The following is an 18,851-nucleotide window of genomic DNA, read 5'->3' as shown; positions in this document are numbered from 1 at the left end:
CCCACTAGACTAGAAAACATCAAGCAAATATATATTCATACATATTTTTAAAAGCTTACGAAAAGTCCTAAAGGGTTTAGAGCTTGGGGATCTTCTGTTTGGATCTGCTGTGCATTTCAAAAACATATATTTATGAATCTTTGAACCCTAGTAATTACTTTGATTTACTCTCTAATGTTTTACATTTGTGAAGCACAATTGTTGGAACAAAAAAAGTACAGCTTCTTTCCACATTCTGGTTGGGGTGGACAAAATGATAATGATTTATTTCCTCATATTCATTATCTCACTTTTTTCATTAACAGCTCTACTTTCTGGTAAAATGCAATTGCAGGAAATATTAATTGCAGTAATGATGTTTCACCAGTAGTACTTAATTCTGACCATTACCCCATCAAATTCAGTCAAGCCATGATTTTCCACAATGCTTAGTTGCTTATGTATTCTAAAGAATGTTTAAATTTTGAACTAAAGTTATCCTTTGTTCACATCATGTTATATTTTTTTCAGTGCTTGGTTAAACAAACTACTCTTGCTCTTAACTTTAACTTTAACTTTTAACACACAGATGATTCTTTACACAGACTAAAAGCTTTACATAATATATACATGTATATTCGAGAGTATTAATTTTCTCATACTCTGACCTTCTAGTGGCTGTGCAGTTACCATGACAACCCTCATCTCTCCCCTCTTTCCGCTCTCTCACAAAGCAACCCCTCTAAACGCTAATGAATGAGAAAGTTGCTCACCTCCAAAACACAATTATAAGCAGCAAATCATTTTTCCCCCTCACAAGCCGTCATACTGAACTTGATTACATAAAGGCATCTCTGCATATTAAAATAGCAATAACAATGCGATGTTACGTAATGAGGTGCCACTGAAACGAATGGTATTTCCACACGGATTAGTATCATTGATTAGTTTATAATCCTTTTGTTTTGGTCATTAAACAGCAATTGAGTGATTCATGCATCCTCGGTAAAACTGATATGGGCAAGTCTTTACCCAAACGGGGACATCTGGTATAACAAATATCATAGTGTGCCTCAAATAACAAGCTGATTTAATCCATCTGCATATTAAAAGCTGTTACTATTTTTGCCTTTTTATTAATAGTATCTTCTCCACAGAAACAATAGGTGGTGCCTCTGTTCTAATACAATTTGTCATGCTGTTTCCCTGATGTGTGTGTTGGCTCTTACAGGTTGATAGGATCTGGGCGCATACAGTGTGAAGGCCATTATCATGCATTTATGGAAACCCTCTGTCATATCAGATCTGTGTCACTGCAGGCCACCCAGCCGTCTACTGCATGTGTCACCACAGCAACGTGCCGGCTGCATGAATGAGACTGGTGCTGAGCTAAGGAAGGGTGGGATCAGCCACCTGCTTGGTTTTCTGCTACTGTGAGTTTGTCAATGGCTTTTGATTTAGTTTAGCCCACCACTTGTCACAAACATTGTTAGAAAATTACAACCACTAATTTAGTATGTGAAAGACTGATTGCCCAATATTTATTTAATCATTCTCCTGTCATTCATCATAATGACTAATCATTAACAAAGCAAATCTAAATAATTTATTACAGTTGGATCTAAAATCAATATGTGCACAGCCAATTTTATTGATGTATGAGTCAAAAAAACAACCTTTTAAAAGACAATTGTATATAAAGGACGTCTGAAGTGCAAGAACCAATAATCATTCAAATAAATGTCATATAAAACCATCTTGAAACATTTTCAGTCAACACCATAGGAAATTAATTAAGATAACCATTCTAGGGGGAGATTTGAATACTATTACCCCCTCCCCCGTGATAAATATATATTTCAATTATAGAACAGACTAAATCTACAAAAGGTTTAAAACTTTAAAAATACCAGTACAGAAGAGACGTGTGGAGCAACGTCGAGTAATGCAGTTTCACAGTTTGAATTTCTTCCTTTAAGGTTTATCTGTTAAATTGGATCTAAAAGAATGTCCTTCAAAGGAATTGTCTGATTTGAATTGATTTCATTGACATCATTTGAGTATGACTGTAATATCCACAGAAAAACACATTTACTGTAGAAGAACCTTTGGATACTTGGCCACGGGTAGAAAAGATCAAAACCACCGAACAAGAGGAGATGCCTGAAAACACTTCATCTCACCAGGTCTTTGATATCTAAGGCTTCAGGTATTTCATAAAAATGCAGCGTCCGATTTTTATCTGAGTCCATGCCTAAGATGTGCCCTGCTGTTCAATGTTCTAGAGTATACTCCATGTGCTTCTTTCATACAAACTGTGAGGAAGTGCTTTGAAAACACTGACAATATAAAACAATACAACCTTGATTCTAAAGTTTAAAATGTTGTTCTGTTTTGTTTGCTGTTCCTTCACTCTAGCAAATGTGGCCTTTAAATGGGTATTGTGTGTTAAATGGATTATGAGTTTGCCATCTCTTTGCTGAGAGGCAAGTGATTATTACTCTGCCAGTGTGCACACCCCCAAATGTAATAACTATATGCAAATTAATTGCAGCTATTGAATGGGTGTAGCAAACAGCACTACAATAAAGTTAGGCTTGATTGAAGAAATTCCTGCATGGATAAATAACACCGCAGGCCTCAGTGAACTTGAGGTGTAGTTTATGCTGCATTTCCTCAACAGTAATTATTTGCTTTTATTTGTAATTCATGGAATGTAGAGTGACTTTATGGTGGTGTTTTGGTCTGCTCTTGTCTAGAATTTTAACAAACCATCCTCTGCAAGAATGTTATTGTCTTAGGTACTTAAACATTGTATTTCCTGAACACTGCAACATGTGACGTTATCCCTGAAAAAAACACCCACCATGTGTCTTCTTGTAAACTGTCTCTGATTTTGTGCTTTCTGAGTGTATTCATCAGTCTATTTCTGATGGATGTCCTCGTGTCTGATGATTTTGTAGGTAACCCAGTAGAAGACGTTGAAGATGAGGAAGGCCAGTGGAAAGGCTGCCCTGGAGATGGTGTCTATCCTTTTGGCGCGATCCACAAACTTCTTCTTCATGGCGTCTGTGTCTTTGGGAGCGGGCGGCAGAGGAGCGTTAGGAGCTGGAGCTGCGTTCTTCACAGCTGAGCCATCTTTGGTTGGCAGGCTCATGTTGTAGCTGGCCAAGTTAAAGCGGCCTTCATGCATGTCATCATCCTGGAAGAGAAGATCACACACACAGCTCTTACTCACAAGGTACTATTTCTGTTGCTAAAACATCCTCTAGATAAGATTTAACACACAGCATATTTTTATTGCACATTTTATTTTATCATAATTCTTATCTTATGGAAAAGTCACTATATTCTCCACTATTTTAAATATGCGAAATACAAAAAAAGAGAAAAATAATTGGATTGTTATCAGTCTAGAAATGTGTTTTCTTAAATATGCATAGAAATGTCTTAATAAAAAGATGACATTTCATTGAGTAAAAAACCTGGCTGCCACATAATTGCATTTTAAGAGTTTGAGTCTGAGTTTATATTTTACCATATCTAAAGATAATGACATCCACAAACCAATTCTTACAGCCAGTAGCCTACAGTTAAGTTGGTTAGAAACTTCACACTCCTGACATGGACTGTCATCTCATACTTTTTGATTCCTCCGTTGTCTTCTCCTCAAGCGAAGAAACTCTTTCTGTTGCCTGGAGACAAAATTAACCCCAGCGTATTCAAGCAGCGCCGCAAAAACGAAGAGCAGACAGACAGCCATCCAGATGTCAATGGCTTTTACATAAGAGACCTGGAAGCACAGGGAGAACAACTATCAGCTATGAATCATTAAATACTGGTGCACCTGTTTTTCTGTTCAGCCACATAAATGTAAAATGGATAGTGGACAGTGAATTATTATTTTTGGTTTATTTTGCCTACCTTTCAATTATACCCTTAATTATGGTGAACATTTTTGTTGTAGAGACACTTTGTACCTTGGTGTGTTTTAAAGCACTTTGATAAGCTTTGGCTGTTTTAAATTTTAAAGTTTTGTTTTTTTTGTTTTTTTTTTTTTTTTTGCTAAAGTGGTGGCAGCAGTTGGGGGTTTGATCTCGTCACGATGTAGCTGAAATCCTCCGCTGACCTTGCCTCTTGGATGACAGCTGATTAGCATGTGGTAAAAACAACTCAGCTCTTCTGTAGCTCTCAGGGCTTTCCTTAGCTCTTGTCTGAATAGTGTCTTTCAAATGTTTTTTCTTTCAATATTTATCAGCATATGTGTCTATCTTTTCAGGCGTGGAGTGCTGATGGGATGCCAGCCTTTTGTTGTTCACCGCGCTGGATGATGCGTGCACAGAGCGATTGATGATCAAGGTCTGACTGGAGTTCCCTAGTTTCCCCCCTTTCACACTATCTGCATGAAGTTTATCATAATTGGAAAATAAGAAAGCGTGCGCACGGATCAGATGACAGAGCGGCAACGTGGAAGCTTCATCTCGCAAATTGCAGGAGTTGATGCTCTCGTGATCCCGAAAATGAACCACCTCTTATTTGTGACTAATATAAATGGAGTAAACATCTTGTGTAAAGTAAACAGAGCTGTGAAGAAGACTTTCATCCATGTTGCTCAGACTTTACATGATAATAACTACACTTTTAGTACACTCAATAAAGCATGAACAAATATTTCAGAATTAACAAATACTTATATAGTTGTTATATAGCTTAATAACTACTTAATTCATACTTAAACGAACCCTTTAATTAATTGTAAGTGTAGTTATTGGTACCAACATGTTTTTTTGTGCTGTACTGGTAGTCTACAAGCAAGACAGTACACATTTCTCTCACAGCTAATTGAAAGTGTAATACATTGAAAAAAATGCAAATTATGTTGTGTTGTTTATCTAGCCACAGTACTGATCCACGGTACAAATTGAACTTGGAAGGGCATCTGCTGTAATACCTGTTGACCAAACATTCAAATCATATCCTGCTTAGAGTTTATGCTGTGGCTTTCTAAACAAGATTAAAAAAAAAATGTTTTATTGATTTTTAACCAAAATTGTCCCCGCCTTGCAAGGGTAATGTTCCTAAGGCTAAAACAAAAAACTTCTCCCTTGAGCCATTAGTATTTTATGCCTGAAAAGTTCTTCAAAATCTGACCTTCACTTTTTCAGATGGTATGCTAAGAGACTGTGAAAACCAACTAAAAAAGTGAGAGTGAAGCTTCTAAAAATAATATAGCCTTTTGGTGATCCCTCCAGACAGCATTTCATTGGTAAAACATGTCATAATTGTGTGTGACTGTGCACTTACAATGAACTATAGTAAAAAAAAAATATATATATATATATATCTGAAATGGTGCCATATATGACATTTTAAAATAGTAATTGGTGATCATTAATAATACATCTCTCAATGAACAAATGCAAACTGTGAATAAAAATTTCAGCTGTCTTCCTGCCTTTTTAATTCATGTTTTGAGATAACCTTGCTCAGTGCATTAATACCGTAGCATCTAAATAACGGAACTTCTTCTAAATATTTCAAGTGATTCTTCACTGTGTGAGGACACCTTAATTTAGAACTCTGACTAATTTATTAACCCTTTGTGCATATATTAATCCTGCCTTCTGACTTTATGCTGCAGGAGAACAGAAAGCAGATTTGACCTTTGGAAGAGAAGCCCTAGAGCCCGAGCTTTGTGTGGTCATTGTCAACACAGTGGTGATGCCCAGTGCTACTCTGGCCGGGGCCGCATCCATGTTTATCCAAAAAGACACCCAGGAGAGGATGACGATTAGCAGGGATGGGATGTACATCTGGATCAGGTAGTATCCCATCTGTCTCTCCAAGTGGAATTTAACTTCTATACAGGTGAATTTGCCTGAAAACAAAACATGAAAAATATATTTGTGTAACTGTGTGGGAGTGACAGTGGGTACATTTATACTGCAAGGCAAATCAAATAACTAGAATAATCAGATCAGTCCCAATAATTAGATCTGATTTGATCTGATTTATAACTGATTTTGAGTTATATGCACAAAAGAAATATGATCTTCAAAAATACCTAGTGACAAGTTTTAGTTAGTGAAGTGATTTTTTTTGTAAGACCATGTAATGAATTTTAAAGTGACTCTTTCAATCTTTAACATTTTCTATTTCATTTTTGTCTTCGCCACATTACCTATTTTTACATAATTGACCTTATCAAAACAGATGTGAAAAATCTGAATACTGACGCCAGATGCATCTGTTTACGTGACATTTCAATGATCTGATTTTAGATGTCCATGTAACCATACCCAGTGAATTTGAGTGTAGGACTTACCGGTGTTGTAATGCTTTGTGCAGTATCCCAGCTCCTTCTCCTCCCTCATGATGAACTGAGGCAAAGTGAGACCTTCGGACACTTGGACAGCTCCATTCTCAAGCCACTCGAAGACCAAATCATTCATTGTGTAGCCAACTGGAAAGTCAAGAGATGGGTCCATTCAGATGGTCCAAACTAGTCAATGTAAACAGTATATTCCAATACTGCCCAAAAAAAAGTCTTGCTCAAAAGCCCTTTTACCAGTTTGCCCCTATAAACTGAACAAACTATATATAAAAACATCACCATTAGAAAGTGATCTATGTTCTAAAACACCATTTGCAACATTTGTTCAAAGAAATTCTGAACTGAAAAACATTTAAATTTCTTTTCTACAGGAACAGAACATTTTCAGCGTATCTCCTGAATACGTCCAAATGTCCACATCACAAAAAAAAAAATACATGACACCAAAACCATACATTTCTTGACATCATTATTAAAATAGTACATACAACTTTCTAGCTGCATTGTGCATGTTTGGACATCCATGGGAAAGTTCTTAAGATCCATAGGGCAGGACAGGATCAGTGTCAGCCTGAAATTGTAAGAAAAGAAAGTGTCAATCTACGGCAGCATGTAAACACACTCGGCTACTGTGAAATTGTCTTATTACAGCCTGAACTTCTGAGATGTGGAGAAGTAAAAAATAATTTGCTTGAAAAATCAAATTACAACCAAGGCGTTGGTGTGTTCTCCCACATCTTGTAACCTCTTACCTATCAAGTTGGATTCCCTTCAGCAGGTTCCTATCACACTTTCATTACTGTAACTTATTGTCTCTGTGATCCATTGTGCTCGCTGGGCTCCTGGCTATAACATTTTTTTTCACTGAATAGAGCAAGTGGCTAACCATCTTTTCATCTTGGTGCAAGTGTCACGCTCCTGCCGCCACACCTGAGCACTGATGCTGTTTGGCACTCTGCAAATAGGGACCAAATTGATCTGCCGTATATGCCTTTGTACCAGTGAAAATTAAATGTGAGTGAAACTGTATTGAAATTCATTTGGGAAAACAGATCTGGCACAGTTTAACTCAAGAATACGTACCTCTAATTTTGGTATTACTTGGCAAAAGATTATGACCACCAGTAAAGGGAATTACAGTGATTAAGTCCTCATTTGTTACGACATGTTTTGGATCTTCAAAATTGTTGTTGAAGCTGAAAAAGGCAAGCTCAAGGATTCAAGCATCTTTGACGATATAAAAATTCAAAATGGCTGTCATATACTGTCAGAGCCCCTCTTGTGGGGTGTTTATAGGTTGGCATTTATCAGAATCTACAAAAGGGCTCCAAGGAATGAATGAGGAGCTAAGCTGAGCTAAGCTTGATCTGCGCGACACTATATTTAGTTGATTCTGTCATACTTCTGTCATCAACCATACATAAATGATTGTTTGTTATGGCCTAGGCGCTTGCATAATTGACATATAGTCGTAAAGGGGAGACATGAGTGTGTGTGTGTGTGAATGGATAAATGGCTTCAGTAAAATGTCTATATAGAATGGGACTATGTGACAAGTCGATGTAATCCCTCAATTGTCCAGGAAAATGAAAATGTTTCAAAGGTATCTGGGCAATGTTTATTTAACCAAACCCTTTTAGCTCTGAATCTGGTAGTCCTCACATTAATTATATTTCTTCCAGATGACTACCTTTGAAACCTTTTCTACCATTTAATGTTCTGTTCATCTCTGCATTTTCACATTTAACTTTGATTCCTCAGGTGAAGGATATACCACTAACTGTTTTCATCTTTGCTTTTGATTCTCAACAGCACTCCTGGGATTATCTTGCTCTATTGTAATCAGTAAATGTATACATTACACAGGGCATTGTATGATATAGTACTTCACTGCTGTTTCAAAAGGCCTGATCACAATCTGATAATTTCAATTTAAATGCTATCCTTTTGGATTGACACTCTTTGATGTGCACGGGAAAGAATGTAAAAAAGCAATAAACGAACATGTCCTAGGGAAATCTCTTCATCAACGCTTTGGATTCAATATCTCACTGCCCTCATTTTTCCCCCTCTCTGAATATTATATGTGAATTCTCATTATGTCTTATCTGCAGCTCTACTTCACCTGATGCTGTAGAGAACCGTGCCATCCTTGAAGATCCGAAGCAGCTTGTTGTCCGTGGTGACATCGTGGAAGTTGGCGCCTTTCTCGTTGGCGAAGAAGAGATCAGGCTTCCATATGGAGTCCAACATGGAGGGGTCTAAGTCCAGGGAGGAGTCGGGGTATTTGCTGTATGCCAGCCGAGGGTCATTCCACTTCTGCCGCAAAAAGATGTTCACTCGGTAATCCTGTGGAGATGACAAGGAGATGTGAGCATTCTGTGAGCAGTGGTCCGGCAGATGTGATGGCATGCTGCAGACAAGATATGTGTGTTCTATCATGGTAACATTCACTATTAGAAAAATAACTAACACAACAATGCACTGTAAGACAAATGCACAATGGATGGAGAAATAAACATGAAACACTTTACTATAATGTCATTATTGGCATATAAAGGGCCTGACTATACATGACAAGTATAAGATTCAATAAAAAAGTAATTCTTTGGGTAAGTCAAATTGTATTGCATTCAAAGCCTGTGTAAGCTTAGTTTGGATTTGTTAGGTTTAGGGTTAGGGGTAATATAGCAGTAAACTATATTATTTTAACTGTAAAGCCTTAAATTAAGCCCTCTGTGTATTTTCAGCGAAGTAGGGCTCACTTTAAAGCATCATGTCCTCTTCTCCACTCTTAATATTTAATCAAAGGAAGCCTCTGTTGAGAATTTGTATTTACTGCTCTTAGGATCAGTCAATACTTTTCATGTTGGTTACTGCATTTCAAATTCTGACACAAATGTGTAGTTGAATGCCAGGGCTTAAATATCTGCTACGATACACAAATGCATCTGTAGTCAAAGTGAAAAATAGTTATCAATTTTTAATTGGCCATTATGTAAGAGCCATAACAGAGACTGAATGATACATTCATGAGATAGTGCTAATGGGGTAACTTTTGACAGTGCAGTTAGTAGTAAGCTGCATGTCACCAGAAGTCTCTCGCTCATCATAATTGATATGTCACTATGATGAGAGGCCTTTATGTAGTTTGACGTTTTCACAGCATATTGGCGGTCCCAAAACACTTGCAGTGGCAGCCATGTCTAAAACTGCCATTTATTGGCACCCTCCAGATCCACTAATCCTGGGGCCAATGAAACACCCTCCATTTATATAGTGTTATTATCGCTCATTAGAAACCCTTTGATCGTGATTAGTTTCAAAAGACACACAGGTTTTATTTTTGTGCGCTTATGGCAATTTGCACGTCACTTAATCTGCCACGCACAATTAATTAACTGCTTCTGATGCAGAGAACGATGAGGATCTGGAACAAGCTGTACTGCAAAACTACATCATCTTAAGCAAAATTACATAAAAGAAGAAAAGGTGTCATAGAAAAGCCTTCTGTCAATGCACTAATCCTTTCCTGCAATAATAAAGATACACTTACAGATCTACTTGCTCTGTAGAAATTATTTTCCTATTAGGCTCAAAACACCCACACATATTTAAAACTAAATATTGTTACAAGAAGTGATTCCATATGATTCCTCAAAAAAACAGTTACCTCCAGACATTTTGCTCTGGTGACATTGAAGGATGGCTGGGTCAAATGCAAAGGATACTTTTCCCTATTATGGGGATCAATATATAACTTAAATCTAGCACATTTTCATCTGTCAGAAATGGTTGGTGCCACCAATAAGCTTTCTCATGACTAGAAACAATGAATGAAATGAAATAAACTAAATGACATAACATGATTTAGCGTCAACTCCAGAGCAGCACCAAACTCACCATAGTAGTTTCTGCTATAGAACCAAAGCTGTTGATAAATATGTTGCAGGTGACATTAACTGGTGGACCTGCAGTTTGTGACACAATGACAAGACAAGAAGAATTAGCCAGAGAACACCAGTGCACCCACCATGGTGGTCTCAGTGACCGAGCCGAAACTGTTGATAAAAATATTGCATGTAACATTTACTGGGGGACCTGTGGAATGGACATGACAGTGACATGAAAGTCTCAAGAAGGACATGCTCGGTTATGGTTTGCATTTACCACATCAATGAATGTCAACGCTCTCTGTATGTGTTAAATGCATTATTAAGAGAATATATTTGCAAATAGCATAGTATATTGCATCCACAACTGAAACATCCCTTTTTCAAATTTGAGTCTACCTTGATCCACTCTCAAGATTGCACCCTTATGTAATCACGTGTCATACTGATTACATCATAAATAAAATCATAAATAAAAATACTAATATTACAAATATATTACTACTTACATTTTACACAATATTTGTCTTTGGCAGACCCAGCTCTGAGGAAGGATGTTAGTTGAAGGCAGGGAGTTAGATATTATAAACTGGTTAACAGAGTAATACATACACACTCAAATGTATACTTAAGTCAGCTTCACCTTAGCCCTGAAACATGCACGATGTTGTTTCAAGTCAAAGCAACTTTTTACCCTCTTGTCTGAGGACAGGAGTTCTAAACCCTTCCACTGCCTTTTTTCCTCATTAATATTGTATGAAGCTCAGTGTTAATATTTGTCTGTGTTTGTTGGCAGGTAGTAACACGTAAGAGCTGAGGCAGAGGAACAAAAATGAGAGGAAGAACTCTGAACAAAGTCAGCACAAGAAATCTAGGTCACCCTTCGGAAGTACAAACCAGCTTCAGGTATGACTGTCATCTGTTTACATCTCAACAGGAACATTGGGACTGTTTTTTCTCTCACTCTGCTGGGTGCCACATTAGTACAGAGTGAGGAGTGCTTCATCTGCGTAAAAAGTTGCAAATGTGGCCCAAAAACTGTTCAAGTTACTTGCCAAAAAGTTTATCCATGCAGAGATTTCTAGAACTAACAATTCAGATTTTGTTATTTGAACACATCTTATATTTATAGCTGTAACTTCAATGGATGTCATATATATGTGTGTGTTATATTTGGAACTTGTGCCCTCACCACAGCTGCTGTTTCTCATGTCAGGTATTGTTCAATTGTGATAAGCAAAATATCTTTAGTCCCATTTTCCACAATAACTCCACATTGTAGAAAGTAAGTTTATATTCTGTTGTACGTCATAGACCCTTCCTGCCCTGAACCTTCTGGACTATTTACTTCGTGTCTCTTAGCTCAATTCCCCCTGACAGATGCTGCGTGTGTTCACCAGCTTCACAACATGACAACAAGAGAAGAAGTCAGTAGCCTGCAGCCTTGCCACGGGGGCACCATTCGTCATTTAGCCTGTCATGGTGGCATCCTGTGTGCTGCCAGTGCTACTTTTTACATGGGTTTGATTAAGGAAACAGTACTGCCCTATGAGGGAAAGCAAACATGTATGATTTCAAGAAGGCAATCATGTTATTGTCCAGAGCTGATTGATTGTTCTTATCAGTGGAGTGGCAGCACCGTATCCAAGCAACAGCCACCATAAGTGCATCCTGACATCATTTGAAACTGAAGTGTTTATGCTGCCAATTGAGAGAAAAGAAAAGTGATGCTAAAGAGGCATCTTCAGCATGCGTATCCAATGTTTGTCAGCGTGGTGCCTTTGTGCATATGGGTAAATGGGATGAGGGATATGAATGACCAACCTTTAAAATTGGGTCTGATTCGTGCGTCGTAGCCGGATGTACGGCCCATGAGGGAGTCGAGAAAGTCTGAGGGAGACAGGTTTGATGAGGACCTGGGGTCGTGCTCCTTAGCTTCCACCGCTCTGAAACACACAAAGGCAATGAGAGCCACTAACCCGAAGCAGTAAAGGCGCGCGGAGTTTGGGCAGTTTGGAAACGACTCTTTTTACCTACACAAACCAAGCTGCGCGTGCTGTCAAAATGATACGCAGCAAAACCGATACTTTGACAGATAAAAGAAAAGTGCGTGCGTAAAGCGCACTGGAAAGTAGACGCTCACCAGAAAGATTTACGCACGTTCGTGACCACATTTTGGTTTGAAAACAGGAAAAACATGCATTTTATAAATTAATAAAACAAATTTACCTTAAGTTGATCGACTCCATTAGATAAGTAAATAAAGCCAAAACCTTGATAAAAGAGCGATTCATTCCTGGTGCTTTTCTCGTGCGCTCGCGTCCTTATTTCTTCCGTATGTTGACATTGGTCAAACACATAATCCAAATTGGTGCTTGTCTCTGAGGGAGTCGCGTTTGTTTTTTGGCTCTTTTCGTGTCACACAAAAACGCGGGAGGCATTCCTCAGTGACGCCGCGGATCATAGTTTTGTTTTACCAGAGTCTCTTTCGCTGTTTTCTCTCAGAAGAGCTGCGCTAAAACTCTTCATTGTGTTTGTGGTCGTTCCTATTTATTGTTAACGCTGAAAATTCCGTTGGAGAGGAAACCATTTGTGACTTGTGAGGTGAGGAAAGCCACTGTTGAGGAATGGGGAGTGGAACGCCTTTTTCTCATTTCAGCACTTGGACAGCTCCCGGTTTTCTTACGCGCAAGCGCATATGCCCAAAAGTGCCGAACGTGAGCTGCTTCTCAATAAATCCAATAAGTGAGCGAGGTAATCAACACAAACCAATTACAGCAGATCTATTGTTATATTACGTAAGGATTTGTTATGTACAAGAATGAGCTGACACAGCTGATATTCTAGGAGGAACCATAGGTGCTGTGTAACAAGTGGCTACTGCGTTTAAGTTTTGTGATTCATTTTAGATGCCCAATCAGTTGGATTAGTCAACAGTCTACAGTTTACAGTACCGTTACAATTAAGCTATGTTTTTCTCATATTTCCCACGTTTCATATAGCCTGATACATTTTAATAAACCCAAATGTAGCCATGGCAAAGAGATAAAAGGAGCAAAGCTGATGCCCTGTACTACCGTTTTACATACAGCTCTGTCTTGGCCACATCAGTGTTTGTTTGTAGCAGCCCACATGCCCCACAATGATATGAAAAGTGTAAACAAAGGACGCACCAGCGAGAAGCCTCTGGGAGAGTATTTGGTACCCCGGTTGCCCTGGAAACAGCTTTTCCTAGGCACATCGTTGGAAATGCTGAAAGGTTGGCCTCCCAGAGCGAGACGGAACAGAGCTGAGTGACAGATAGAGTCTCAGACGGGTGCAAATATCGCCTACTGTATCCATATTGCATATGCACTGTTTGTTTGTAGACAACGGTCCTGGCAGAGCTCGAGGATAGGCCTAAATGAGTGGGTTGAGTGGTTTTGTGGACCACAGGTGTGAATGAGTCATTCCACGCAACCACACTTGTGCTTTAAGTTTGTGGAAAAACTGTGAATTTTAAATGGCTTCATTTTAAGTGTTAATCTATTGTGGGCGGATGTATTTAAATAAGCGGTCAAACTTTCCAGTCAAGATACTGAGTCAAGTAATTTTAAATATTATTTAGAGTTCTGATCTATATCCCCAGATTTGAAGAGAAATAGACTGCCTTATTGACTTACTAATAGCCTATAAAAAAACATGTGTACAATCAATAGAAGTAATCATTGACCTTTTTCCAGATTTTTCCCACTGAGTCAAAATCCCAAATTATCAATTTTCCCATAGTCCACCTGTGTCCAGTAAAAGTACAAAATACACATTAGAATTTGAATCATATGGTATAATTTATCACAACAGTTTTGAAAATGATTGAAATAGTGTGCAAAGATGTTTTCAGTAGTTGGCTTCTCCTGAGCAAAACTGGGGGCATGTGATGCTACAAGACGCATTTGAGCCTTTGTGGCATTTGTGACTGACTGCATGCAGACCTGTACATAAAGTTGTGAAGGAAAGTGGGCAAAAAACTTCATAGACATTAAACCAGGCGACACAAAGTTGTGGGAAGTGGACTTTTATCCAGAGCCTCTTGCTGTGACTTGCTTGGGGACATGTTACACTTAAGTCTGACACCGACCGCTTTCCAAATCACGTTGGTCAAGCCAAAGCCCGCAGAGGGAGAGTCACTGTGTCCTCCTATGACATATTACAAGTGTCACCTCGGATGCTATGATTTGCCCTGGATCAGGATTGGACATGTGAATCAGAAAGCTTAACCCTATGTGGGGCACGTTTGAATGTGATTTCAAACCTATGCAACACCAGTGAGGGGGTTACATATACAAATCTATGTACCACTTCAATGGTAAGTCATGTTCAAACATTCTCAGTTACTTCTTGTGAGCTTTAGATCTCATGCAAACTGGACAGTGTAGACTCGTGCCAAGGCGTTAACCTGATTTTGCAATTATGATCAAACTAAGACTAAAATTCATAATCTTCTTGTGAAAACAATTTGTAATTTTACTTTAACTGTAATAATAATTTTGGGAGCTTATCCCATTTGTTGGCTCATTTTTCAATCCTCTTTATTTATATAGCACTTTTTATAAACACATAACAAACAACAGCTTCTGAAGCACAGTAGTTCACATGAAATATTCTCATTATTAATAAAAAGAAAACAATACAGTAAAACAAAAATAATCAGAAAAAATGTTTAAAAACAATAAATACAATCAAATATAAAACAATTAACTAATAAATAATAAAAATAACAACTTGCAACATTTCCTCAGAATGATTAAATATGTATGTATATATATATATATATATATATATATATATATATATATATATATATATATATATATATATATATATATATATATATATATATATATATATATATATATATATATATATATATATATATATATATATATATATGGGTGTGTGTGTGTGTATGTATATATATGTTGTATTAATAACTGCTGATGCCACAGTTGATGATGCCACAAATGGCTTACATAACTGTCATTGCTTTTTTCCCAAACTGGCATGTTTATAGAAATAAATTAAAAAGTGTCACATTGCATCTTGTGATGTATATTTTGACAGATCTGATTTGTTCTGGCTCGAGACTGAACATGTGTCATCTGAAACATTAAACAAGATGCACATCCTGGTGCCATAAATACTGGATCTCTCCTTTTAATTATTTAGACATAAGTGCCATTCACTGGATATTTGTGTCAAATGAACTGAGACACAACACGTGAAATATGCTTTGAATTATAAGAAACTTTTAAATGTCAGTAGAAGCAAGAGAAAACATAACAACTTCTGCCTTTTTTAATGAATACATTTTTTCTAAGGGCCAGTATAGAGCCAGAGTTGACACGCAACCAGAGCTCCAATTGGCCATTAGTCCAGAGCCTTCTGCCCAGGTGGGTCAGAATTAAAGCAGAAGTCATGTCCGTGTGCCTTTAACAGGGGGAAGAAGGATGTAGTCGTCTATGTGCAGAAATGTGAGGAAATGTCTGTCACAGTAAATTAGAGACTCGTAGACTCTGTAGGAAACACTGGGACAGCAGCATGGTGCTGGCACAGTCTCTGGAAGGTAGAGACACACAGTGCCAGCCCTGGGCCCAAAATCCTGGGGTTGCTGTCTTGTCTTCAGTGTATTAGACCACACATATTTGTATCTTTTAATGAAGGAGTTCACTAAAGCAGTGCTTCCCCAGCTGTGGTCCCACTTGTGGTACTCAGGTTTGTCTAGTTAAACTTCAAGGGTTGAACTGTGCAACTAAAAGCAAAGGGCTGTTTAATGGCACAAACACTGCAATGCAAGCATAATGTATCCATAGAGTACATATTAAAATTTAATGAAACCATAACTATGAAAATACAGCACAGTTTGACATTTGCAATTTGGGAATCAAATCCAGCCATTTGCAGAGTATTTAAACAGAGGCCTTTTAGTAATGAAAACCGTACTGTGATGGCATTAAACAGTCAGTTTGACTTTTTCCAAATAAACAACAGTCATAGAACATTTATTTGTTCAAACTTACCTCTGAGTGCCCAAATCAGTCACAGCATGTGGTTTGTAGAGCTTAAAAACGTATTGGGCATACAAATGACCTATTTACCCACCATGCACCATTTGCTATGGATCTGAAAAGTAGCTGAAAAAATCATCTGTTTTATGGTATGTTTGTATGGAGATTCTGTATTACTCACTAAAATAATTGAAATAAATTGCAAAGTATTTTCTGAAAATTTAGACCGGGGAAGTCTGCAGAAGACTTCAGTGTGGGGCTAAAGCCATGAAATGTCTGCCACACTTCTCCTGCGGTTTCCACTAAAATTACAAGACACTAAAGCTGCCCACACAAGACGAAAGCTACCGCCTGTTTTCTCAGGGGAATTAAGAGGTTTTACTTCATTTGCTTTATGGTGTTGTCTGGAGGGATTTTCCTGTGTAATTTATAACTCGCAATGACAAGGAGACTATAGCCAGACTCCTCGCAGCCATATTATCACAGCGTCGGATTTATAGTACGTTTGAATGGGCAGTCTGTGTGCATTGATCGGTGGGAGGCAGCGAGTGAGTGAGTGAGTTGTGGACTCAGAGTAGCTCACCTGGAAATAAAAGTCCCACAGCTCATGTGCATCGGTCCGGAGACAATTGAGAGGTGCCAAGTATCGCCATCGATTGCCTGTATCTTTATCCCACTTAATGACTTTGGGTGGACTATCATTCAAACTGGGGGGGGGTGGGGGGGCATGGCACATACTGAGGTGGTGTGTTAAATGTGTAAAAGTCAGAATATATGAAGGTGTGCGGCTCATTTCAGTAGCATGACCAGGTATAATAGGATGACTTTAGAAAGGCGTATAGTCGGATGTATATTAGTACTGGCTGTTGCATTATGGTAAGTGGTCCTCACTTACCATAATGCAACAGCCAGTACTAATATTTTATATCCACTTTCATAATGACATGCAAATTACTTTTTACAACTTCCTTACAACTAAGAAAATACATTTGCATCAATTGTTGGTCCTGTCCATTGTTTTTGTGTTCTTATGCTTTGAGTTTTCCTGATTTACTTGATTTTTTTTGTGTATATTATGGAATAGAAGACAACTAAAGAAGACAACTATATTTTAAAGACATATTACAAACAGTACGATGGCACACTACCGGGGAGAGAGAGAGTGGATAGTAATGAGGGGGACTGTTGAGGAGTTGAAGAAAGGATTTGTGAATTCTCTCGTGCCAAAAACATCCGACACAATTATCATAATCTGACTGTCACCAGCAGAATGAAGCTGTTGAGGGGAGCCGTGGAGAGGCAGGACATAAGAGTAAACAAGTAAAAACGGCCTATATATGTTTGTCATGCATACAGTGGAGTAGGGATAGGTTTAGGAAATTAATTATAATATGGTTTATCTCAGCGAGCCAATTTAGAGCCTGTTAGGCCAGTCCAGCATATATTTAAAATGCATGAAGTTGGTTGAATATAGATATCTGGGATTGAGGATTCCTTTTACCTTTTTAATTGGTTACTTCCACTTTTTGCTTTTTTCCTTCCAAGTTCATTCATGACGTGTAATTATATGCAGCGGTATTTATGTCAGATGCCATTCCAACATACCTACCTGTGACAACATGAACCTACCTACCAATACTGCTGGTCTATCAGTATTGACTCCTAACACAAAAATGGTTTGGCATATATTTTGTTGTTTATTTAGTATCATAATTTGGTCCATTTCAAGCTTTGAATATGAGACAGTGAACATGCAACTTCTCACTCATTTTCTGTCGGAAATTGGTCAATTTGCATTTTGATACCTTTGTATTATTGCAGTGTATTTCCTCATTTTTTACCTTTATTTGTTGTAAAACCAAACTCCAGACAAAAATTGCTTTGAAACATTTTGATTGAAAACACAGCTTGATCACACACACCAGACGCTGCCGTTTAGCACCACCCATATATAAAAATTGAGGTTTCATTTTGTATTTTTATTTTGGTGTTTTAGATTGAGTCGTGGGTTCAATATGTTGTCATCACTGTTACGTTTGAGGGGTTGCGTGTTGTTCCTTATATACGTAGCAAAACCTATACCTTGCATTTTTAGATCTTTAGTAGCACAATATTATAGCAATCCCCTCAAAACATAGGCTATCAATATACTTTTAGAAAATTGAAAGGTTGAAGCTGTCTTTTCTGATTTGTAACATTTTGCCTCACTTACCCTGAAATTGTAGCGACTGAATCCCAATTATATAATGGCCTGAAATGACCAGCTCAAATCCGCACCTCATCTTCTTGCTGACATCTTTTGTATTACATCTAGACTTTTATTTCTCTACCTTGATAGATCTCACCCCCTCTTTCCACCAAACCTGCCGCACTTGGTCTAACACCCATATACCTCCTAATAGTGCGGTCATAGGCCACTGTTCCAAATAGTCCTGGCAGTGTATAGGATTGAAGCCGTAAGGTTACCCTGAGCTGTGCATGAGCGAGCAGCCTAAACGCCCACCAGGATGCCGCCGCTTTGGGCCAATTGAACGGAGCAGAGCCTCTGTCAATCATAAACCTCCTCCCCCTCGCGTTCTCCGTGCCTTTTTCCCCATCACT

General features: G+C 38.1%; 1 protein-coding gene across 1 annotated transcript; it reads right to left on the bottom strand.

Moving 5' to 3' along the window:
* Positions 1–1,602: 1,602 nt before the first annotated feature.
* On the bottom strand, positions 1,603–12,858 carry glra2 (glycine receptor, alpha 2). The gene is made up of 9 exons (XM_033987434.2): positions 12,436–12,858; positions 12,031–12,152; positions 10,217–10,284; positions 8,439–8,662; positions 6,802–6,884; positions 6,305–6,442; positions 5,643–5,857; positions 3,623–3,772; positions 1,603–3,181 (listed from the first exon to the last, which is right to left on the bottom strand). Exons 1-9 carry the CDS (start codon positions 12,498–12,500, stop codon positions 2,903–2,905), a joined length of 1,344 nt encoding a protein of 447 aa, XP_033843325.1. The 5' UTR covers positions 12,501–12,858; the 3' UTR covers positions 1,603–2,902.
* Between the last annotated feature and the right edge of the window lie 5,993 nt (positions 12,859–18,851).

This window comes from Periophthalmus magnuspinnatus, chromosome 21, assembly GCF_009829125.3.
Source record: "Periophthalmus magnuspinnatus isolate fPerMag1 chromosome 21, fPerMag1.2.pri, whole genome shotgun sequence".
NCBI classification, from domain to species: domain Eukaryota; kingdom Metazoa; phylum Chordata; class Actinopteri; order Gobiiformes; family Gobiidae; genus Periophthalmus; species Periophthalmus magnuspinnatus.
Note: the sequence above shows the minus strand (reverse complement) of the source record. Positions and strands in the feature narration are given on the sequence as shown.